This window comes from Cinclus cinclus, chromosome 5 (assembly GCF_963662255.1).
Source record: "Cinclus cinclus chromosome 5, bCinCin1.1, whole genome shotgun sequence".
NCBI classification, from domain to species: Eukaryota; Metazoa; Chordata; class Aves; order Passeriformes; family Cinclidae; genus Cinclus; species Cinclus cinclus.
Window position 1 is genome coordinate 31,585,243 of NC_085050.1, and position 17,631 is coordinate 31,602,873.

General features: G+C 36.5%; 1 protein-coding gene across 11 annotated transcripts in view; it reads left to right on the forward strand.

Moving 5' to 3' along the window:
* The first annotated feature begins 647 nt into the window (after positions 1-647).
* Positions 648-17,631, forward strand: part of SORBS2 (sorbin and SH3 domain containing 2) — a 76,706-nt gene continuing 59,722 nt past the window's right edge. For 4 of the 11 annotated variants that reach the window (XM_062493554.1, XM_062493555.1, XM_062493556.1 and 1 more), the window contains exons 1-4: positions 648-657; positions 7,614-7,706; positions 8,307-8,333; positions 9,311-9,435. In XM_062493554.1, coding sequence (XP_062349538.1) covers positions 648-657; positions 7,614-7,706; positions 8,307-8,333; positions 9,311-9,435 — 255 coding nt within the window. Of the gene's footprint in view, positions 658-7,613; positions 7,707-8,306; positions 8,334-9,310; positions 9,436-10,419; positions 11,038-17,631 lie in introns of those variants that run through there. The other 7 variants (XM_062493566.1, XM_062493559.1, XM_062493565.1 and 4 more) reach the window with 5 other exon arrangements.

The window sequence follows — 17,631 nt, forward strand, 5'->3', positions numbered from 1 at the left end:
CCTGATTCCCTACCTAGGGATTCCATTAGGAGTTTTGAGAAGGATTTCTGTGTGTGCCAAGACACGTGTCCTGATTCTGTGCATAGAAATACATCAAACAGCATTAAGAATGTCAGTGTTGTCTGGGGAGACATGTTAAATCACTGGATGAAAACAGCCACATCTGCTTATAAATTGCTGAAAAAGGCTTGGTAACTTTGGCTGCTTAGAAAATATTTGGAGAGACCTACTCTTTACATCTTTTAGTTTGCGCAAAGGAGTGAATAAACTTCATAAGCAGCTTTTAAAAATATTTCCACATTCCTGTATGGAAAATATTCTTAGTTTATAGTTTCAAGACCAGAAGTTAATCACTATATTTTTTAACCTAGAGCAAATATTTACAAGAAAGCTATTAAACACTTGAAGATAGGGTGACTTATAATGGAAGTGACGGCTCATCTTTAACTTTGGAAGGACAAGCAATACCAATTTAATTAAAGCAGTGTTAAAATAGGACTGCCATTTGTATCACAGTGATTCTCCACCCCTTCAAAAAGCCCTGCTGCCATTTTGTACCACACATTCTTGTCCCGTGCAAATTAATAGATCGTTTTATTTTCTGCAGGAAATCTGAAGACTTTTGTAGCAAATCCTCCAGTGTCAAAATGAACACAGGTATGCTGCATCTGTGAGATATTTTTGTGTGTTGTTTTGTGAGCAGAGAAGAACCCAAATTTACTAGAATATTCATAAACAAATTGTGCTTTAGTTGGTGCTGAACTCAAAATAAGCAAGATATTTTAATAGTATGCCTGCTTATGTGCATTTGTATCCCATATATAAAATTTACATACATACTTTTCTATGTATGGACATATATGGATACACAAAATAAAAGTGCATGTGTAGCTTTCCATGCTTAATTTAATAGTATCAGTTTTGTGTGTGTGTATGTTTTATGTGAAAATACATAGTATGAAGATATAACAGTGATGGAAAAGTGTTATTAAAGCATCACATTTTCCTAAGAAAATGCACATGCTTTTAAAATCCTTTATTTCTGTTCTGTACTGTCACTAAATTAAGGGACGTGTGAACACTGCCCTGTATTATTAGCTGCACTTGCATATCAGCTGAGGATAATCTTGAGGATATGTTGTACTTACAGTGTTTTGTATTTTCTCTCAAGTTGCTATAGCAGATGTATTGACCAAATTAAGTACTCTATAGAAAGTTATCTTCATGACCTATGACAGCGTACTAATATTTGGTCCTGAACTTCTGAAGCCAATAAGATTGTGCTGCTCTTTGTGCTGGAAGAGGGACTAGGTGTCTTGAAAGCAGACTGCTGAACTCCTGGCCTCACTCAGGTCTAAATTTTCAGTTGCAGTCAGCTCTTTTAGACTCCATAGGTGAGCTGTCTTGTTTGCGGATTAACTGTGGTGCAAGGATAGACCTATCCATCCTTTCCAAACCAGTGGCATTATCATTGAATGCAGTGCTTCACCATGACATGATATGTGGGAGCTGACGACCAGAACTACCTTTGAAGTCTCAACTTCAGCAGCATGCTCTAAATCAAAGGGATTACTTTTTCCATGGTGTAGGTGCAATTATCTAGATCACTGTATTAATCCAGTTTCATGGCTTCCCATTGTCTCAGTCAACCTGGAACTCAGTAGGATCCACTTTTTGATCATTTTGATCATATCTTTTAATACAAAGTTAAAATATATTGGCTAACTTGAAATCACTACATTTGTAAATAGAATAAGCAGGAGAAATTTACTTTCTCATTTCATTGTGTATTTTTGTCCCCCAAAGTTTTGGTTGTTCTTAATTGTGATTTTTTTTCAAATGTTAACCAAGGTGGTGTATTTTTCGTTTATAAAAATGCTATTTGAAATTTGTCCCATCCTCTCATTTTTAGTGAAGATGTCTTTCCTAAATATGTCAGTCAGCATAATTAAGGTAGTACTAAAATACAACTTGTTTCACAGAACTGTAATTTCAGACGTAACTTTGCTAATCATCATACTAGAATTACATTGTGCATTGCTGTCATATGAGTCAAAATCATATGATAGAGGTTATTTTATAGCTTCTACCTCAGAAAACTGTGAATTAAGAGGTAAATTGTCAGTTTGTGCTTCTGCATCCCTGAGTATGACTTTGTTCAATGTTGAAGTAAGATTTTTGATGTAAGTTATGAATTCTCAAGAGTGAAGACATAAGATTTAAATAATCTGCGGCTGAATGACTTCTCTTGGGGACTGGGAGTCTTCTGATCACACAGGAGCCTTAAAAACAGACCTTAAAGACCTGAACACACCTGAAATCCTCTCCAGTTACTTAAAGATACCATTATTTTAGGTTGAACTTTAATGTACTCTGCACTTGGACAGTGAAAACATTTTTCTTCATCTTCTATATGCTTGATATTAATTATCAGCTATTAATGTTATCAGCTGCACAGGAAGGTATTGACAAAAAGGAAGGTATTGAAAGAAAAGGTGGCTTTTCTTATCAGTTCTATTGATGTAGATTGTTTCCTGACTGTAAAAAACAAAAAAAGAAAATTAAAAACCTGTTAGTAGGGTGTAAAAGTGGATGTCTTGCACCTATCTTTGCACCTATCTAAAGCATTACTTCATTAAGAAAGAGAGTGACTCAGGCGAAAGCTGTTTTCCTTTTTCTTTTTTCTTTCTTTCTTTCTTTCTTTCTTTCTGCACTACACTGTCTTTTGGACGTGAGTGCTACAGCTTTGATTTGGGGTTGGTGTATTTTTTTTTTATTTCACTGCTTTATAACAGAAAAATTTGCATGGTGCAATTGAAGGTTATCAGTTACTATAGATTTGCCACTAGTTTATTTTTAAAATATGCATTTCATAAACGACTCCTACAAATAAATGAGCTCTTTAGTTTGACGCCAGTAACTGGTGGAGTGGCAAAACTAATGTATATACAGATTTAAAAATAAAAAGTAAATCTACTGCTTAGACTGGGCTCCTCTAATCCAGTGTTCCCTGTGGCTGCAGATTTGGCAGTCTGTCTCAGCAAACCTCCGGAAGATATTTTTGTCTGCAGAGAAAATATTTTGAAGAGCTTTGGTTTGCAATACTCTACCATATATGGGAGGGATTTTTTAGCGTTTGATGTCAATTCTGTACCACATATTGGGAAGGAATATTCAGCAGCATAAGGCAATGAAACATTTTTTGCAAAAGCAAAGAAACAGAGGCAAGCTATAGAGGAGGTTTTTCAGAAGTATCAAGGGTACTTTGGCTTATGCTTCCTTTTGGAGTTCAAATGTTGTCATGATTTTAAAATAGTAGTCTCATAGAATGTGTGTGTGTTTTTAAACCCAGACTAAGCAATCATCAACAGAATAATATTTTAAGCTATATTTAGGGTGTTTCTTCAATAATTCTTCAGGTATTTTGCAGATTGATGAACATCATTAACTTGGTTGCTTGATTAACTAACTCAAAGAAAACATGAGATGCCCCTGAAACTCACATCAGATTAAAACACAGGATAAATACCCTTATTGTTCATTATACATATGTTGACACATAGCTCATGTCAGAGGAGAGGTAATTGCATTGAGGAATAATAAATGGATAGAAGTTAATAGTTAAAACAGATTCTTAGTGTCCATCTGTAAATATTTTGGCTGAATTTCACACCGATCATTCTTGATAAATGCATCTAGTTCAAAAGTTATTAAACAAGTTAGCTGTTTGTATTAGATGGAGCACATAAAGAACAGCCAAGAGTGAAAAGTATGCAGTTCTGGAAGACTGCAAATATTATCTGTTTGTTAAAATTATTAATGGAAGTCATTACATGGACTTACATTTTCTCTTACATTTTGTCTGGGATGCAAAAACAGAATTTCTTGGGGCCATGCAGAGTTCCTGAACAGATTGTTAAGCCCCTTTTAGATCACTGGAGTAAATTAGGTGGGCTTGAGTTCCAGGCATTCTACAAAAAAATTATGTTTTAGCAGCATGAAATGACCAAATAATAGGTATATCATTATTTTATATATTAATTATATTAATATATATTAATATATTATATTAATCTATCAGTATAGATTATATGGTAAAAACTCATCAGCACATCCATAACGGAATTCAGAGAAAGAGGGGAAGGAGAGGAAGCCCAAGTAATAGCCTGCCCTGCCAGGATACTCTCAAGCCCATCATAGGAGCCATCAAAGCCTGTCTGTCTGTCTGTCTGTCTATCTATCTCCATAAGCCTGGAAGAGCACAGGGACACAAGGGCAGACAAGAACACAAATTAAGGAGATCCAGGGAGCAAAGGGTCTCCCTTGTCCAGGGCCTTCCCAGGGCTGTCACAGCAGAGCCAGGCATGGAATGAGTGGCAGCCTCGATGTTTGAGCCCAGATGCTGGAAGGATCCACTCTGTCCATGTGTGCCGTTCTCCCTAGTGGACCTTCAGCCAGAGAGGGGAGTGGTGAGGTCACTGTGCCGTGTTAGTGTGGGTGTTTGGAGCTGTGTGTCCAGCCATGTATGGATGTGATGTGTACATCTGTCTGCTGGGAACGCATTACCAGTCTCCTCCCCGACCTGGGGGCATAGAGAGGCAGCAGCTTTGTCTGTCTGGATGGTCAGACCCAGCGCTATATATTTGCCTCAAATGGTCAGAATGCAAATAAAGGAGTAAGAAGCCCTGGTCTAGAGACTTCTAAACTTGAATCCACTGTGCAGACAAAAAGAAACCATGATGGTGTTCACAAGTACAGTGTGAATAGAATAATAATCAGCAAACCTAATTCTTGGATGCCATTTTTCTTTTCTTTAAAAAGCTTTAAGAGCTTATTAAAAATTTCTTGCTCCTGGCTGCTCTCTCTCACCTCTTCATACAAGGTCACCATCTTTTCACCTTTGCCCCCTTTGTTTATGCCACTGCTTTTACTGACTCTCTGAAACAGTCTTTTTAAGAAACCCACCCCTTGTTCCTAAATGAAATGGTGGTGTTTAGAATCATCTCCATCTGGCTTTGGGGCAGGACCCAACCAGTAGACTAATTGTCAAATACAGATAGAGCTCACTTAGGATGATGCTGTCTCTAGTGGGAGCAGCTCTTGGGGCTGTGAATTTAGGGGAAAGGGTTAAATGTGGAAGTAATTAAGAGAGGGAGAGAAAAAGAAGCTGCAATTGCATTTTATGCAGCTGGGTTTTTTTGTGAGTTATTGCCCGACTTCATATTCCAACGCTGCCTTCAGACCTTAGCTGATCTGGGTCTCCTTTGCCTCAATGCTAAAGCAATTCCTAATGAGACAGGACTCCTTCCTGAACAATTTTCAAAGGAATTGTGAGTGTGTGTATACATACGTACGCACATATTTTTAATATATGCAAACATTTTGTGTAGATTGTTTCATGTAACCACATTCATTCTTTAAGTAATAGCTGTGCAGTATTATTTGTTTATGTTTGCAAGTGAAATGAGCAGAAGATCATCATCTCAGTCTCCCTGACATTTTCTTAATACTCCACGCTCCACTTAACGGGAGCCTAGCCTGAACACAGATGATAGGATGGAATCCATATGCATCCATATGTGCTTACCCACACACACGTTCCTATTCTACTAGAAATTTTGCTCAACTCAATATCATATAAATGTGAGGGTGTGTCTTAACTGAATGCTAATTAGATCTCGTTATTTTGTACAGATACTGATAAATAATGTAGATACACTCTTGTGAATATATATCAATTATATATATAGAAGTAAATATTGTATGTAGCCAGTTGCAATCTGTTTCATTTCTCTTGTATGAAGTGAAAACACTTCGCTAGATTATGAGTCCACAAAGTATAAAACTCTGACTCAATAGAGTTACATTAAAAACAAAATTGAAGCAGAATTTCCTGAAGTTAAATTAATTAAATATTTGTAGTCAGTTTCTCATTTCTCTTCACTTTCTCTATCATGAAATTCAGGAAGGTAGCTCTTGAAAAATTACAAATAAATTACCACTTTATTTGAATAAGAGCTGTGGCAGTATAACAAATCTTTTGCCTGGTAGCTTATATTAAATGTAGTATGCTTGCAAAGTCTGCCAATACTCAGATTAGAACAGAACCTGATTATCAACAAATCATCAGATCTCATTGGAATTACCACTGATGTATGTAGATGGTGGGGGAAAAGGAATACAAGAATGGAAAATGTAATTTTAATTACCATTTCTATTCCATATTTATGTAAGCAAACTAAAACACATCTGCAGATTTGATTGCCACTGCCTTTGTTTCACATGTACAGCACCAATAATTAATGGCAGGTAATGTATTGCTTTCAACTACTGCTAGCTGAATTAATTTTGCCTTTTGCCTTGAGCCTTGGAATTGGCAGTGAGTCTTTGGTACCACTTACATCCAAGGCAGTGGCTCAGATGTTTGCCAGTGTTAACAACTACTTAATGTATATCCTGCACAGCCTATGGGCAGGGGAGTATTGGAAATATTGAAGCAGCAGGGGAATATTGGAATGAGCAAAGAAATGCCAGGAGCTCACTTCTTGTGCAGACCTGGGTTAAAGATGACTCTGTGGATCAAATTTCTGCTATTATAGCAACTACTTTCTGCAAATAGATTGCAGCTCTTCATTAAGACCTTAATTTTATAAAACTCCCTGTCATAGGTCACAGAAATAAAAAAGGCATTTATCATACTTGTAGTTCTTGACTTCATTGAAGCACTAAATGAAATTTCAGTAGTATCAAATATTAAAATAATTATTTTAGTGTACAGCAGAAAATTATTCTAGTTAAATATAATTGGTAAGAATACTAACTTTCTTTTGCAACTATGCTAGAGTTGCTAAAAAGCTAAGTTGTGGGAAAGTTGTATTCTAATAATAAGAGAGTATTTATAAAATGGCAGCTCCAGTGAGAGAGGAGTAGAATAAAGAAAGGAATTGGGAAAGATCCAGAAGAAAGGTTTTTTTTCTATACCTTGTTCATTAAAATTGTTTTTGATTTCTAGTCATTTCCTCAGAATGTTATTCAGTTCCAGATATACATTTATTTTAATTTTTTATTTATATTAGGTATAAGAGGGACAGCCAGTTTGTTGCATCAAAATGAAAAAAAATTATGCCTTCACTGTTAATTTTGTTTCTTGAGCATAAAGGATCCAAAAGACTGAACAAAGTACTTTTTCAGCTGATCAAACATGAGCTTAGTTTATGAATGGTGTCTTTCTAATGCATACAATGAAATTATTTTACAGTGCAGATTATTGATTAGTATTCTTCTGGAATGCTTAAGCCTTTATCTTGATTACTTGTTTGCTTTTACTAATTAAGCAGTCTTTCAGGTAACAGAGTGTATGTATTTCCTTAGTGGATTAAGTATTAAATACAGCTTTCTTCACTTATTCTCTGTGAGGTTTATTGTTGTTTAAAGCCTGTGAAATTTTATGTATTCTGCTAATCTGCCAAACCTGCAAATTCACACATTTCTGCAGCAGTTCCCTAACTGCACGCTAATTTTCTTATATGTTTGGCATATCTCACACTGTGATATGTTGCATGTGCTTGCTCCCTTTGTCTGGGGCTGCTGTCTGTATTGTTTTGTGCTTCCAGATAGCGGTGGGTGTGCTCGCAAACGTGCTGCAATGTCTGTCACATTAACAGCTGTGAAGAGAGTTCAGAGTTCTCCAAACCTATTGGCCTCAGGTATAATCACTAACCACTGAGATACAACTTCTGGATGGCTTTTTTATAGTGTTACGCATTCCTGCCGTATTACTTTGCAAGGAGGAGAAGGGTAGTGCTATTTTCTGTTACACTGGTGGATGTATTACTTCTACAATGCTTTTTAAAAATTGCTCTTAATTTCTCTCTGCCGATGTTCAGTAGCCATTTATCAGAAATAACAGGAATGCTTAGGGGAAAAGTGAATTACATTTGTAAATTAATAAATCAGTGAATTAATTTTGCCCTTGATATGTGTTTTGGGTCTCACATCCCCTGTATTTTTTTCCAAGATAACAAAGCATGAAAAAGAGGTTTTGTTGATAAAAACTTTGTATTGAAACTTGATTTAAAAATTCTTCTCAAGGAAAGAAATGGTAGTGTTGTAAAATGATTGTCAGAAGCCAGATTAACTTTAAAAAATTATTTATGGAGATTGTTTACCTAAAAATGCTCATAACAATTAAAAAATACTAAATATTCTTTAGACAGGCAGAACTGCTTTTTATCAATACTCCTGTGTGGTTTTTGCAAAATTAATTTATTTCTAACACAAATTAATGTTGGATATTTCTTTTTCAGGGTCTGATTCTCAGTCTCTAGATTCAGGTAAATAAAACAGTGTATTATTTATGTATCAGTGCAATACCATGTAAGTGGATGAATTACAACAGTCTTCTATTTATTTGATTTCATTGTGCCATACTTCCTCATTATTCAAGGAAAGCACCCCTGAAATTGTAATCCTAATTGTTAATGGTTAAGACCTCAAATTTGAAAGAAGCTTTTTCCTCTAACGCAGAATATGTTGTCAGAAAAGTGAATTGTGTGGGGAAAAAACCAGACGGCTGATTTGCCACCTTTAGCTTTATCACTGTGGCACCATTCAGTGATACTTGATGTTTCCTTTTTAGTGTGCCTTACTCAGGATTGCAAGTTCTGCCCACCTTCACTTAGCAGCCTGCTCACATAACGTGTTACTTTTCCCAGCCTCTTACAGTATTTTGTCTTCACCATCTCCCTCTATGTTTGGCCAACGCTTTGAGGGCATTCCAGGTCTGAGGATAGAGAAAAAAAACATGGTTGGTTGGTTGGAAATAGAGGTGTCATTCAGATTTGGCAGTAAGATCCACTATTGGAACAACTAATTGGGTACTGCAGTGAAATTTTGTGAAACTGCTATGACCAGCTAACTTTACATGAGCTGAGATGTTTTTCAAAATCCAACACAGCCATGAAGTTCAAGAATGTAATCTGAAAGTGAAAATACTCGAGCCTGATTTGTCCAGAGGCCGAAGCACCAGCATCTCAAGATGAGTCTCAGGGTTAAAATCCAGTCTGTATGAAAACTGTGGGAAGGTGTCTAACTGCCCAATACCAGGACTGTTGTCAGTGCTTGAATTTTCTAAATTTGAAAGATGTATATTTTGTAGAGTGGCAGCTTTAGCCATGTTCTTATAACTTCCATGGTAAAACAGCATGTTGTCAGTTGTGTAGTTTGTTCAGTAGCTGGGTTGCTGTGTGGAGAGCAGTGTGGATGTACTAATCACACCAAAAATTGTTTCATTCCTTTTTATTTACAAAAGCTTGGCGATCTTACAATAATGGCAGTAGAGAGGCACTGAATGGAGACGCTAGCAGTTCATCTCTTTCAGCAAAAGGTTTTAGGAGCGTGCGGCCAAATCTACAGGATAACAAATCTCCAACTCAGGTAAAACTGGACATGCCATGTTTAATGCTATGCCATTGCTGGGGGGCTTAGTACATATAGATGGGATAACTGTATGGAACATTGTCCTGATGTCTTGCAGATAGTGTGAATCCCCTTTTCATATGGGTCACTACAGACTGCATGGATAAAGCATACTCCACACTGACCGTATGCCCCCAGGTTAATTACCAGAAATGGCTTTCAATGAGCGAGACAGACAGCTAAATAGAACTAGGTCATACACAAGTAAAAGCTTTCTAGGAGTGTTCCCAGACTTCAAAGAGTATTTATTAATAGTTTACGCTTGGAAAATGCACCAGTCATCAAAATATCTGAGAATTAAAATGTATTAATTATAAGGTAGAAAATGCTTCTGCCTGTTTTGCAGAACAATGTAATTAGAGTATACTAAAAACAGAAACAAACAACAACAAATCAAGAAAAAGCCACGCAACATAAACAAAACAACCACTCCCACACTTGGAAACATCTTTACCTGCCAAAAAAATATCAACATACCAATTTTAATACTCTTTCTTTTACTATTTTAATTCAAAAGTTTAGGAGGCTCTGTGTTTTATATATGTGTGATACCAGTGAATAATTGCTTGCTATCTAAGATCATGGAATACTTACATACCTGAATGCTTTCACAGCAATAATCCTTTTCCAGTGTAATAATTATTTTTTAAAAGAAAACTAATGATTGTGGGCTCCCTTCTGATCGTTTCTGATCCCACTTGGGTCTGAGCAAATGGAACATCTGGCTTTTTAAACAGAAGTTGCACAGGAAGTGGTGGTGGGAACCTAAACAATTTAGTTGTGCACTGAATTTTGCAATGTTGAGATGAAGCCCTTTAATTTGCTAGTTCCTTTATTTAAATAGAAAAATAAAACTGAACTTTATCTCCTACTAACATTTACTTTCTTTCTGTTTCTTCTTCAATGTTATTTTGCTGTGTGTGGATGCTTTTGGTAAATAAGGCACCTCTGCCACCTCCTAGGAAAGAAAGCTTTCGGAAAGCAAGAGTAACTAATCACGAGAACGAAATTAATCTCCAGGCAGTACCTGCTGGTCCAGCTAAACACCACCCCACAGATACTGCCTATTACACTAGTGAGACATCTATTCAGGAGGCAATGGCTTCTCAAATATCTAACACAAGTGTGTCCTATGCACAAAAAATCATTAAACCACTGACCTCAGTCTCCAGTGCAGACACAAGCACAGTAGCTGGCATTAGCACTACTCTCCATCAAGGCCAAAGGCAACATTCTCAAAAACGTAAGATATCTACCCTGAAATTAACCCAGGCACGTGAGCCAGCATGTAGCATTCCCTCTAATTCACAGCAACAGCTCAAGCCTGTTGAAGAGCCAGTATTTGCACAAAGGCCTGTGTCACCTGCCCATAACCCCATGCCTGAGATACACACAGCCTCTCTTTCCGTTCAAATAGTTCCCACCCCTGACAATAAAGCAGAGCCTGAAATCCAAGATCATCCACCTAGTATTTCTCCAGACACTTCAAAGATGTCTTCAAAGGATTTGGGACAAAAGTCTACAGTTCTTCCTTCTTCACAGGCTGCAGAATGCCATGTGGTATATTTAATTTTTCCATCTTTTATTTTAGATCTTCATGAATCACTTAATAACCATCTGTTTAGTTATACTTACATTACCAAAGTTAGATCTTGTGTTTTCTGGGTAAAACTACCTGTCACATGGTTCAAAACAGAAATGAAGGAAAACTGAGGGTTTTGGAAGATTATTGAAAAAAAATATATTTAGCTGAGATAGAAGGCAGGCTTCTTTGTTCCTCTGTGAGCATTTTAAGGAGTGCAAATGCACCATGGGAAATTAGTGTACTGTAGGTGATGCATCTGTTCAAGTGGCTCTTCCTAGAGAGGATTAAATTAGGGGGTTATGCTGCCATACATACTGTAAGGATCAAGTATGGATAGTGAGGTTAGGTTGGGTTGCGGGGAGCTTAAATGCAGCTCTTCCAGTTTTCTAAGTTCACAAAAAGTACATTTTGTCAGTCAGTGCTTTCTGCAAGGCTGGGCACTGCTGTCTCCTAGGTGTCCTGAGCAACAGGGAAAAGAAAATGGATTTGTAAATTCTTTGTCATTAACCTCCATATGAAACATCACAGGGCACTGAACTTCTAGGTCCCTGCATTTCCCCTATGCCTACTGAAATGAAAATGAAAATTCTTTAACTATACTGATCTCTTCTAGGGGAAGCAGACACACAATGTAGGACCAGAGGTGTCTGGGCAAGGTTTGTCACCATTCAGAAACTCACTGAGTCAAATAAAATAATCCTGGGCACAAGAAAGTGTCAGTGAATACATAGGCAAGAGAGCTCTGAATACACTTTGTAATTTCTACTCTGACTTACCTAGCCACATTAGGATCTTTCTGTTTAAAAAGATGTTCTAGTATATCTACCAAAATATCTGTGTTTGAAATGGATGTGCAGATTGCTGTAGGTCTAGGCATGTCTGCCTCAAAGCTTTGTCTGAGTGAAAATCCCATCATGCTATATTTGTGTTCATCTAGCTCATTGAAGCTACTCTGAAGTAAATACAACACTATCTTGTAACTTAAAAAGTCCATTGACAGCCCTGTTGTCAACAGTGATAACACATCTGCTTTTTCAGACTGAGGCTCTTTCAGAGCATCACATTCCACCAGGTCTCTACTCTGGTAGACATAAGTATCTGCATAAAAAACAAGATAGGTTTAAAGTTGTAATATGTCTGTCTCCCCCTTCAAACCCTTTCAATTTTTTTTTTATCAGAACAAAGCTCCGTGAAATTATATTGCAACAATCTGCAGTTCTCCTTTTGAATTCTTTCCATTAAAAATAGGAGCACAGAAGGATTAATCACATTTGTCCTCCTCAAGACTAGACACAAAACTGTCATCTTAAATCTGTCATTTAGGCTGCATAAAACTTAGAACATTTTGAGGAAAACAAGTTGCTTTACCCTTTAGAAGAACCACTCTGCTACTCAGTGATTTTTGTCAGGTAAGGTAAGTCAGTTCAAGCAAGAGCCACGGTAAAGAATCCATGTCAGAAACAGTAAAGGAAGCTGAGCAACAGCTTTTTCTGGTAGATGGGGTAAATATGAAGATATTGCAAGTTTTAAATATGGGCATCAAAGAATACTGTCAAACAGCAGAACAGGTGTAGGGGAGTAGGTGTGGCCAATACAACTTCTGCACCTGTTGTCTTTTCACTTTAAATAGTTGTTCAGCTTGTTAGAATATGATGCATTATATATGGGCAGATAAATCTCTCAAACAGAAGCTATGATAGCTAACAAGAATTACGGGCAATACCTTTTTATGCTCAAGAATAATACTCAAAGTCAAATCAGAAGAACTAAAAATAATACATCTTCTAGCTGCTTTTTTTTTAGAATTTTAAAAGTCAGCACATGTTTTCCATTTTCTTTTTAATGTAGAGTCTTGTTTAGTTTCACTTCGAGTTGAAAAACATCGGAACAGTATCAGTGAATTATTTGGCAGTTTTGCACTTAGTTTTCTGCCTTCTCCTTGGTTTCAGTATGTGGGAAGCACTATCAGAATTTTGGCAATTGGGTTGCTGTGAATAAAATGAGAACAATTTCAGTTGATCACAGAGATCATTAAGGCATGTAGCCATCTTTTCAAGCTGTATCCCTTTATGGATGTCTTATATGCAAAATTCAGATGACGTTTTCTGTGCTGTTCAACTTCAAAATCAATTCTAATGAAGGGTTGTATTTGGCATCACAACTGAGTCATGGAGCCATTGGGTTTTGTTAAAATACATACCTAAAACTAGAGTACAAATCAGCATGTGAGGTGGTGCAAAATTCTGCATCAGGCGAGTTCCGAAAATGAAGTTGCCATGAGTTAAAATTGGAAATAAAGGCTGCAGCTATACGTTTAAAAATATTTATTTTCTGACTCAGATCTCAGTTTAAAACCTTGATACTGTTCTAGCTAATGCCAAATATTATGATCCTTTCAGTATTTTTAAAGTTCACAATTTCTCCTGCACAGAAAATTAATTTCCAGTATACTATGCAAGATTGTTTTATATCTGCAAGCTCTACAGGAGTTTGTATAGGATTTAAAATACTTTTGTACATGCAGCTTATAGGTTGTATGTCAAGCTCTGTCCTCATACAATGTTCTCAGACTGTACATTAGGCCTGCCAGCTTTGTTTAAAGCTGCCAGGGAAACTCTCAAAATACAAATACACATAAAAAGGTGCAACTCTTCCTCTGCATCTGGGCTTATGTATGTGAAGGAGGATGAGGTAAGATCAGGTAATCATCACTTCTCAAGAGGCAGCAAAGAAGAAATACTGTGCATGTGGGTGTATCTGTGTCTAGCCGACATGTAAAATTGTATTATGCCACGAAGTGTGGAAATACACTGCCCAGAGGGAGCTTGTGTGGTCCAAGTTAATGTATCTTGCATTGTTTGTGCTCCTATTTGCACATTATTTCAGTGCTTACCTGTTGAGAATTTAGGAGCAAGCAGAAGTGTGCTATGACTCACTGAGTGACATTTTGGAAACAGTTCTACTCAGAGAAAAGTTGAACCCCTTAAAAGTATGTATGAAAATAGAAGCATTCAGGGGTTTTTACATTATTACAGTCTCAACTGATGCTGCTTCTTTTTACTGTATCTGTTTCAACAAAGAAATTTGTATTTTTTAGTATGAAACCAATGGAAGTAAATTTTCTTCTCCAAGTTTATTGTCAGGAGAAGTTATAAACTGATGAGGAATTCTGAACTGCATCTTCAGAAATAATCACCTGGGTTTTTTTAAATTCTTTTGTTCCTGGGTTCTTAAGTGTCCTGTTATTCTAGATATCATTCTCTGAATCTGAGGTTGCAAACCTTTTTTCTGTTATTTGAATTCCTCAGATGAGTTGAACACTTGTTTTAGTCCTAACGTCCCGGAGGAGTAAAGCATCTATAGCAGATGTTTATGAAAGTGTTTCTTTTAACAGCCTTACAGCTGTAGAAATGTGTATCAAAGAAAATAAACCTGGAATTTAAAAAAGAAATCTAAATCAATTCATCTAGTACATTTCTGAGTTTTAGGTATTGACCTAAAATATGTAGAGTGATGTGGAAGAAAGAGAAAACCAGTTTCAGCATTCTGGGGACAGATGTGAAGCAAAGAAAATTGAGCATGTATTTTTTATTTTAAGTTCTGCATCACTAGTATTGCTTTAGGCAAGGGCTGAATTCCACCTCCTTATATTGAGTTTAGAATAAGAGGGCTAGATAGAAAAATGGGCATTGGAATATAATTTGCAGCATTTTGAAATCAGCTTTTAATAATTAAAAGTAGAGGTATTTTTACCCATTTGTGCAAATTGATTTGATTGTTGATTACTAAACTCTGCTATGTATTAACACAATGAATTTATTCACTCATCTCTGAGTCTCTTTATCTGTGTCTTGACTGTTGAAGCAAGGCCAGTACTCTGGTGTCATTAGTAATCTCACACCACCCCCCACATATCTTGCATTGAAATGATAGATGGCTGATTTTGAAACTCATACTAGGGTCACCTGTCTGTATGAATTGGATACCAGCTGGGTTCTTCAGGCTGACATTTTACTATTTGATGGAAGAGAAGCATTTCAAAGGACCAGTAGAAAGCTGCAGCAGAAGGCTTCTTTTCAGACCTTCAATTCACATCAAGAGTGATGACATTTATCTCTCTATCTCTCAAGAGTTGCTCCACAACCCAAGACAGCCACATAGGCTAGCTAGTTTTTCATTAATCTAATCGATTAAGTACTTGTTTGGCATTTAATCTGCCTGCCTTCTGCTAGCATTTCTTGTGCTATATCAATAACGAACCTAATCTGAGGCATGCTGGATGGAACCAGTATAAAATGTTTTCTGCCATGCATTCACCCCTGCCTTTCTCATATTTTTCACAGTGAAAAATATAAATCATATATGAGATTGCATGCACAGTGAAAAATATGGATTAGTAATAGCCAGTTGTATGTGTTTGAGATTACCAGCATTCCATGCTTTTTAAGTGTTGTAAATTAGTTTTCAAAAACAATGCTGTTTTAAATAAAAATTTCAGCCACTCTTTCCCAGAGAGATGATTATACATGCAAAAGTATTCTAGAGCCAGGCACAACACAAGTTCTACTCTACAAAGCCAGGCTTCATGTTGGGAATCAGTACCTAGAATTGCTGCATACCTTGTGTCTGCATTGTAAGAATAATAACTTTCTATAATTTTTAAGAATTTGGCTTGATGAAATCAGCTATTTTTTGCCAAACACAGTTGATTAAATTATTTAATATCTCAGTTTCATTAGCTCTCTGGATGCACCCTGAATATGTGTCCTTGTGTTGTCCATCCCTTCTTTTCTCAAGCATGCAAGAAATCTCAGTTCAGAGCAGAAGGTTTACTAGATGTCTCAACTCCCCAAAATTTCATGTTATTTTAGTGATATAGAGATTAATTCACATGTTGTGGCTCAGTCATATTTAGCTTTTCTTGTGGGGATGCTGAGAGGATAAGTGGCCTCAAGAACTTCAGAGCTTCTTTTTGGCTCTACCTCATAATTTCAGCATAATGTCCTGGTTCCTGTCTTTTGCTGGAGGTCTTGATATGATGATCTGATGACATAGATGATTAAAATCATCATGAATGATGATTCTGTCTTCCCTTTAATTACCTGTGAGGTGAAATTACAGTTTCTTATATGTGTATGTAAATGCACACATCTTAAATCCCTGATATATTGTGCTCTATAATCATCCTAATTTTTCACTACATTATTTTTAATAGTATTCCATTGTTCTTTTGATGTTTCCAATGTCAAATTAGTTCTCTGTGAAAACACTATGTCCTTTTACAGTCATACACTCAGTTATAGATTATTTTAATTAAGAGCTAATCTGTTCGTATTTCCTCTATGAAAAGATTAAGCTGGGGGGAATGTACAATTGTAGATTTGAAATATTGCTGTGAATAAGATTTGGATTTTAAGTGTCTGACTAAGTTTCTTCACTGTTCTAACTGCAGATTTTAACAGCAGATTTTGCCTATTTTTATATGCCCTAGAGGTCCAGTGATGCCAAAGATTTATTTTTAATCAATTGGAACAATTAATAGATATCTGTTCACATATATAAGATCCTTTTCTGTAATGCTTATTCATAGGGATGGTCCCATTGACCTCAGAAAGGTTATTTGTGTAAATTCTAGTTGATCTCAACAAGAATTATGCAACTGGAACCCCAGTGACCTCTTGTAAATAGCATTAATCTGGGTTGTGTTCCAAGTCTGTCATAAGGGCTTTAAAAGATATTTTCAGATTTTGGATTAAAATGCCAAAATGGCATTTTAATCTGATGGTTTGAAACATTTTTTGAATGATTAAAGACATCTGCCTAGTCTAAGCATAGGAAATAACCATATTACTGATAACAATGTGATACATATGACTGAATGTTTTTTTTTAAAGCAGTATTTACTATGTATAATTTCTCACTGCCCTCTGTTTTACATAAATTTAAAATCCCAAACACTCTTTCCTAGTAGCTATTCCAGATGTCTCAACAGTGAAACCATTAGTGCTGAAGTAGGCAGTATTTTGAATACTTAGGAATTGATGGAAAGCTTGTGGTTAATAGGCAGTATAGAAGGATTTGTGCAGCTGTTTAACAAATATTAGATGCCAACTTGCTTTAGTTCAAAAAGAAGTTGCAGATGCTAAAAACCAGTTGCAGGACTAGTTTAAACTGAGTGCCCTGTGACTGATAAGAATAGGCAGAACATAAAAATGTCACTGTACATCGTGTGGCAATTTTCAGAAGCACTCTCATGAGACTATTCCCTTCTACTCTTAAGGAATTGTGCTGAATCCAAACAAGTGGAATGATTTGCTTCTGTATGTCCTGTTCTTCTGCTCCCAGTCTTTGTTCCCCAGCTCTTTACCAGTTACCCTAACAATCCTTACGTCCTCTCATGTTGAAAAGACTTCTATGCTTACACCTTATAGAGTAGATTGACAGGGTGCTTCCAGGGTGCTTGGAAATTCTAAGATTATCCAAATATTTTTATTAGAGAGGCAGTGGAGAAGATGTATTCAATCACAAGAGGCAAAAATTTCCCCCACCAATTACTTGCAGATCATATG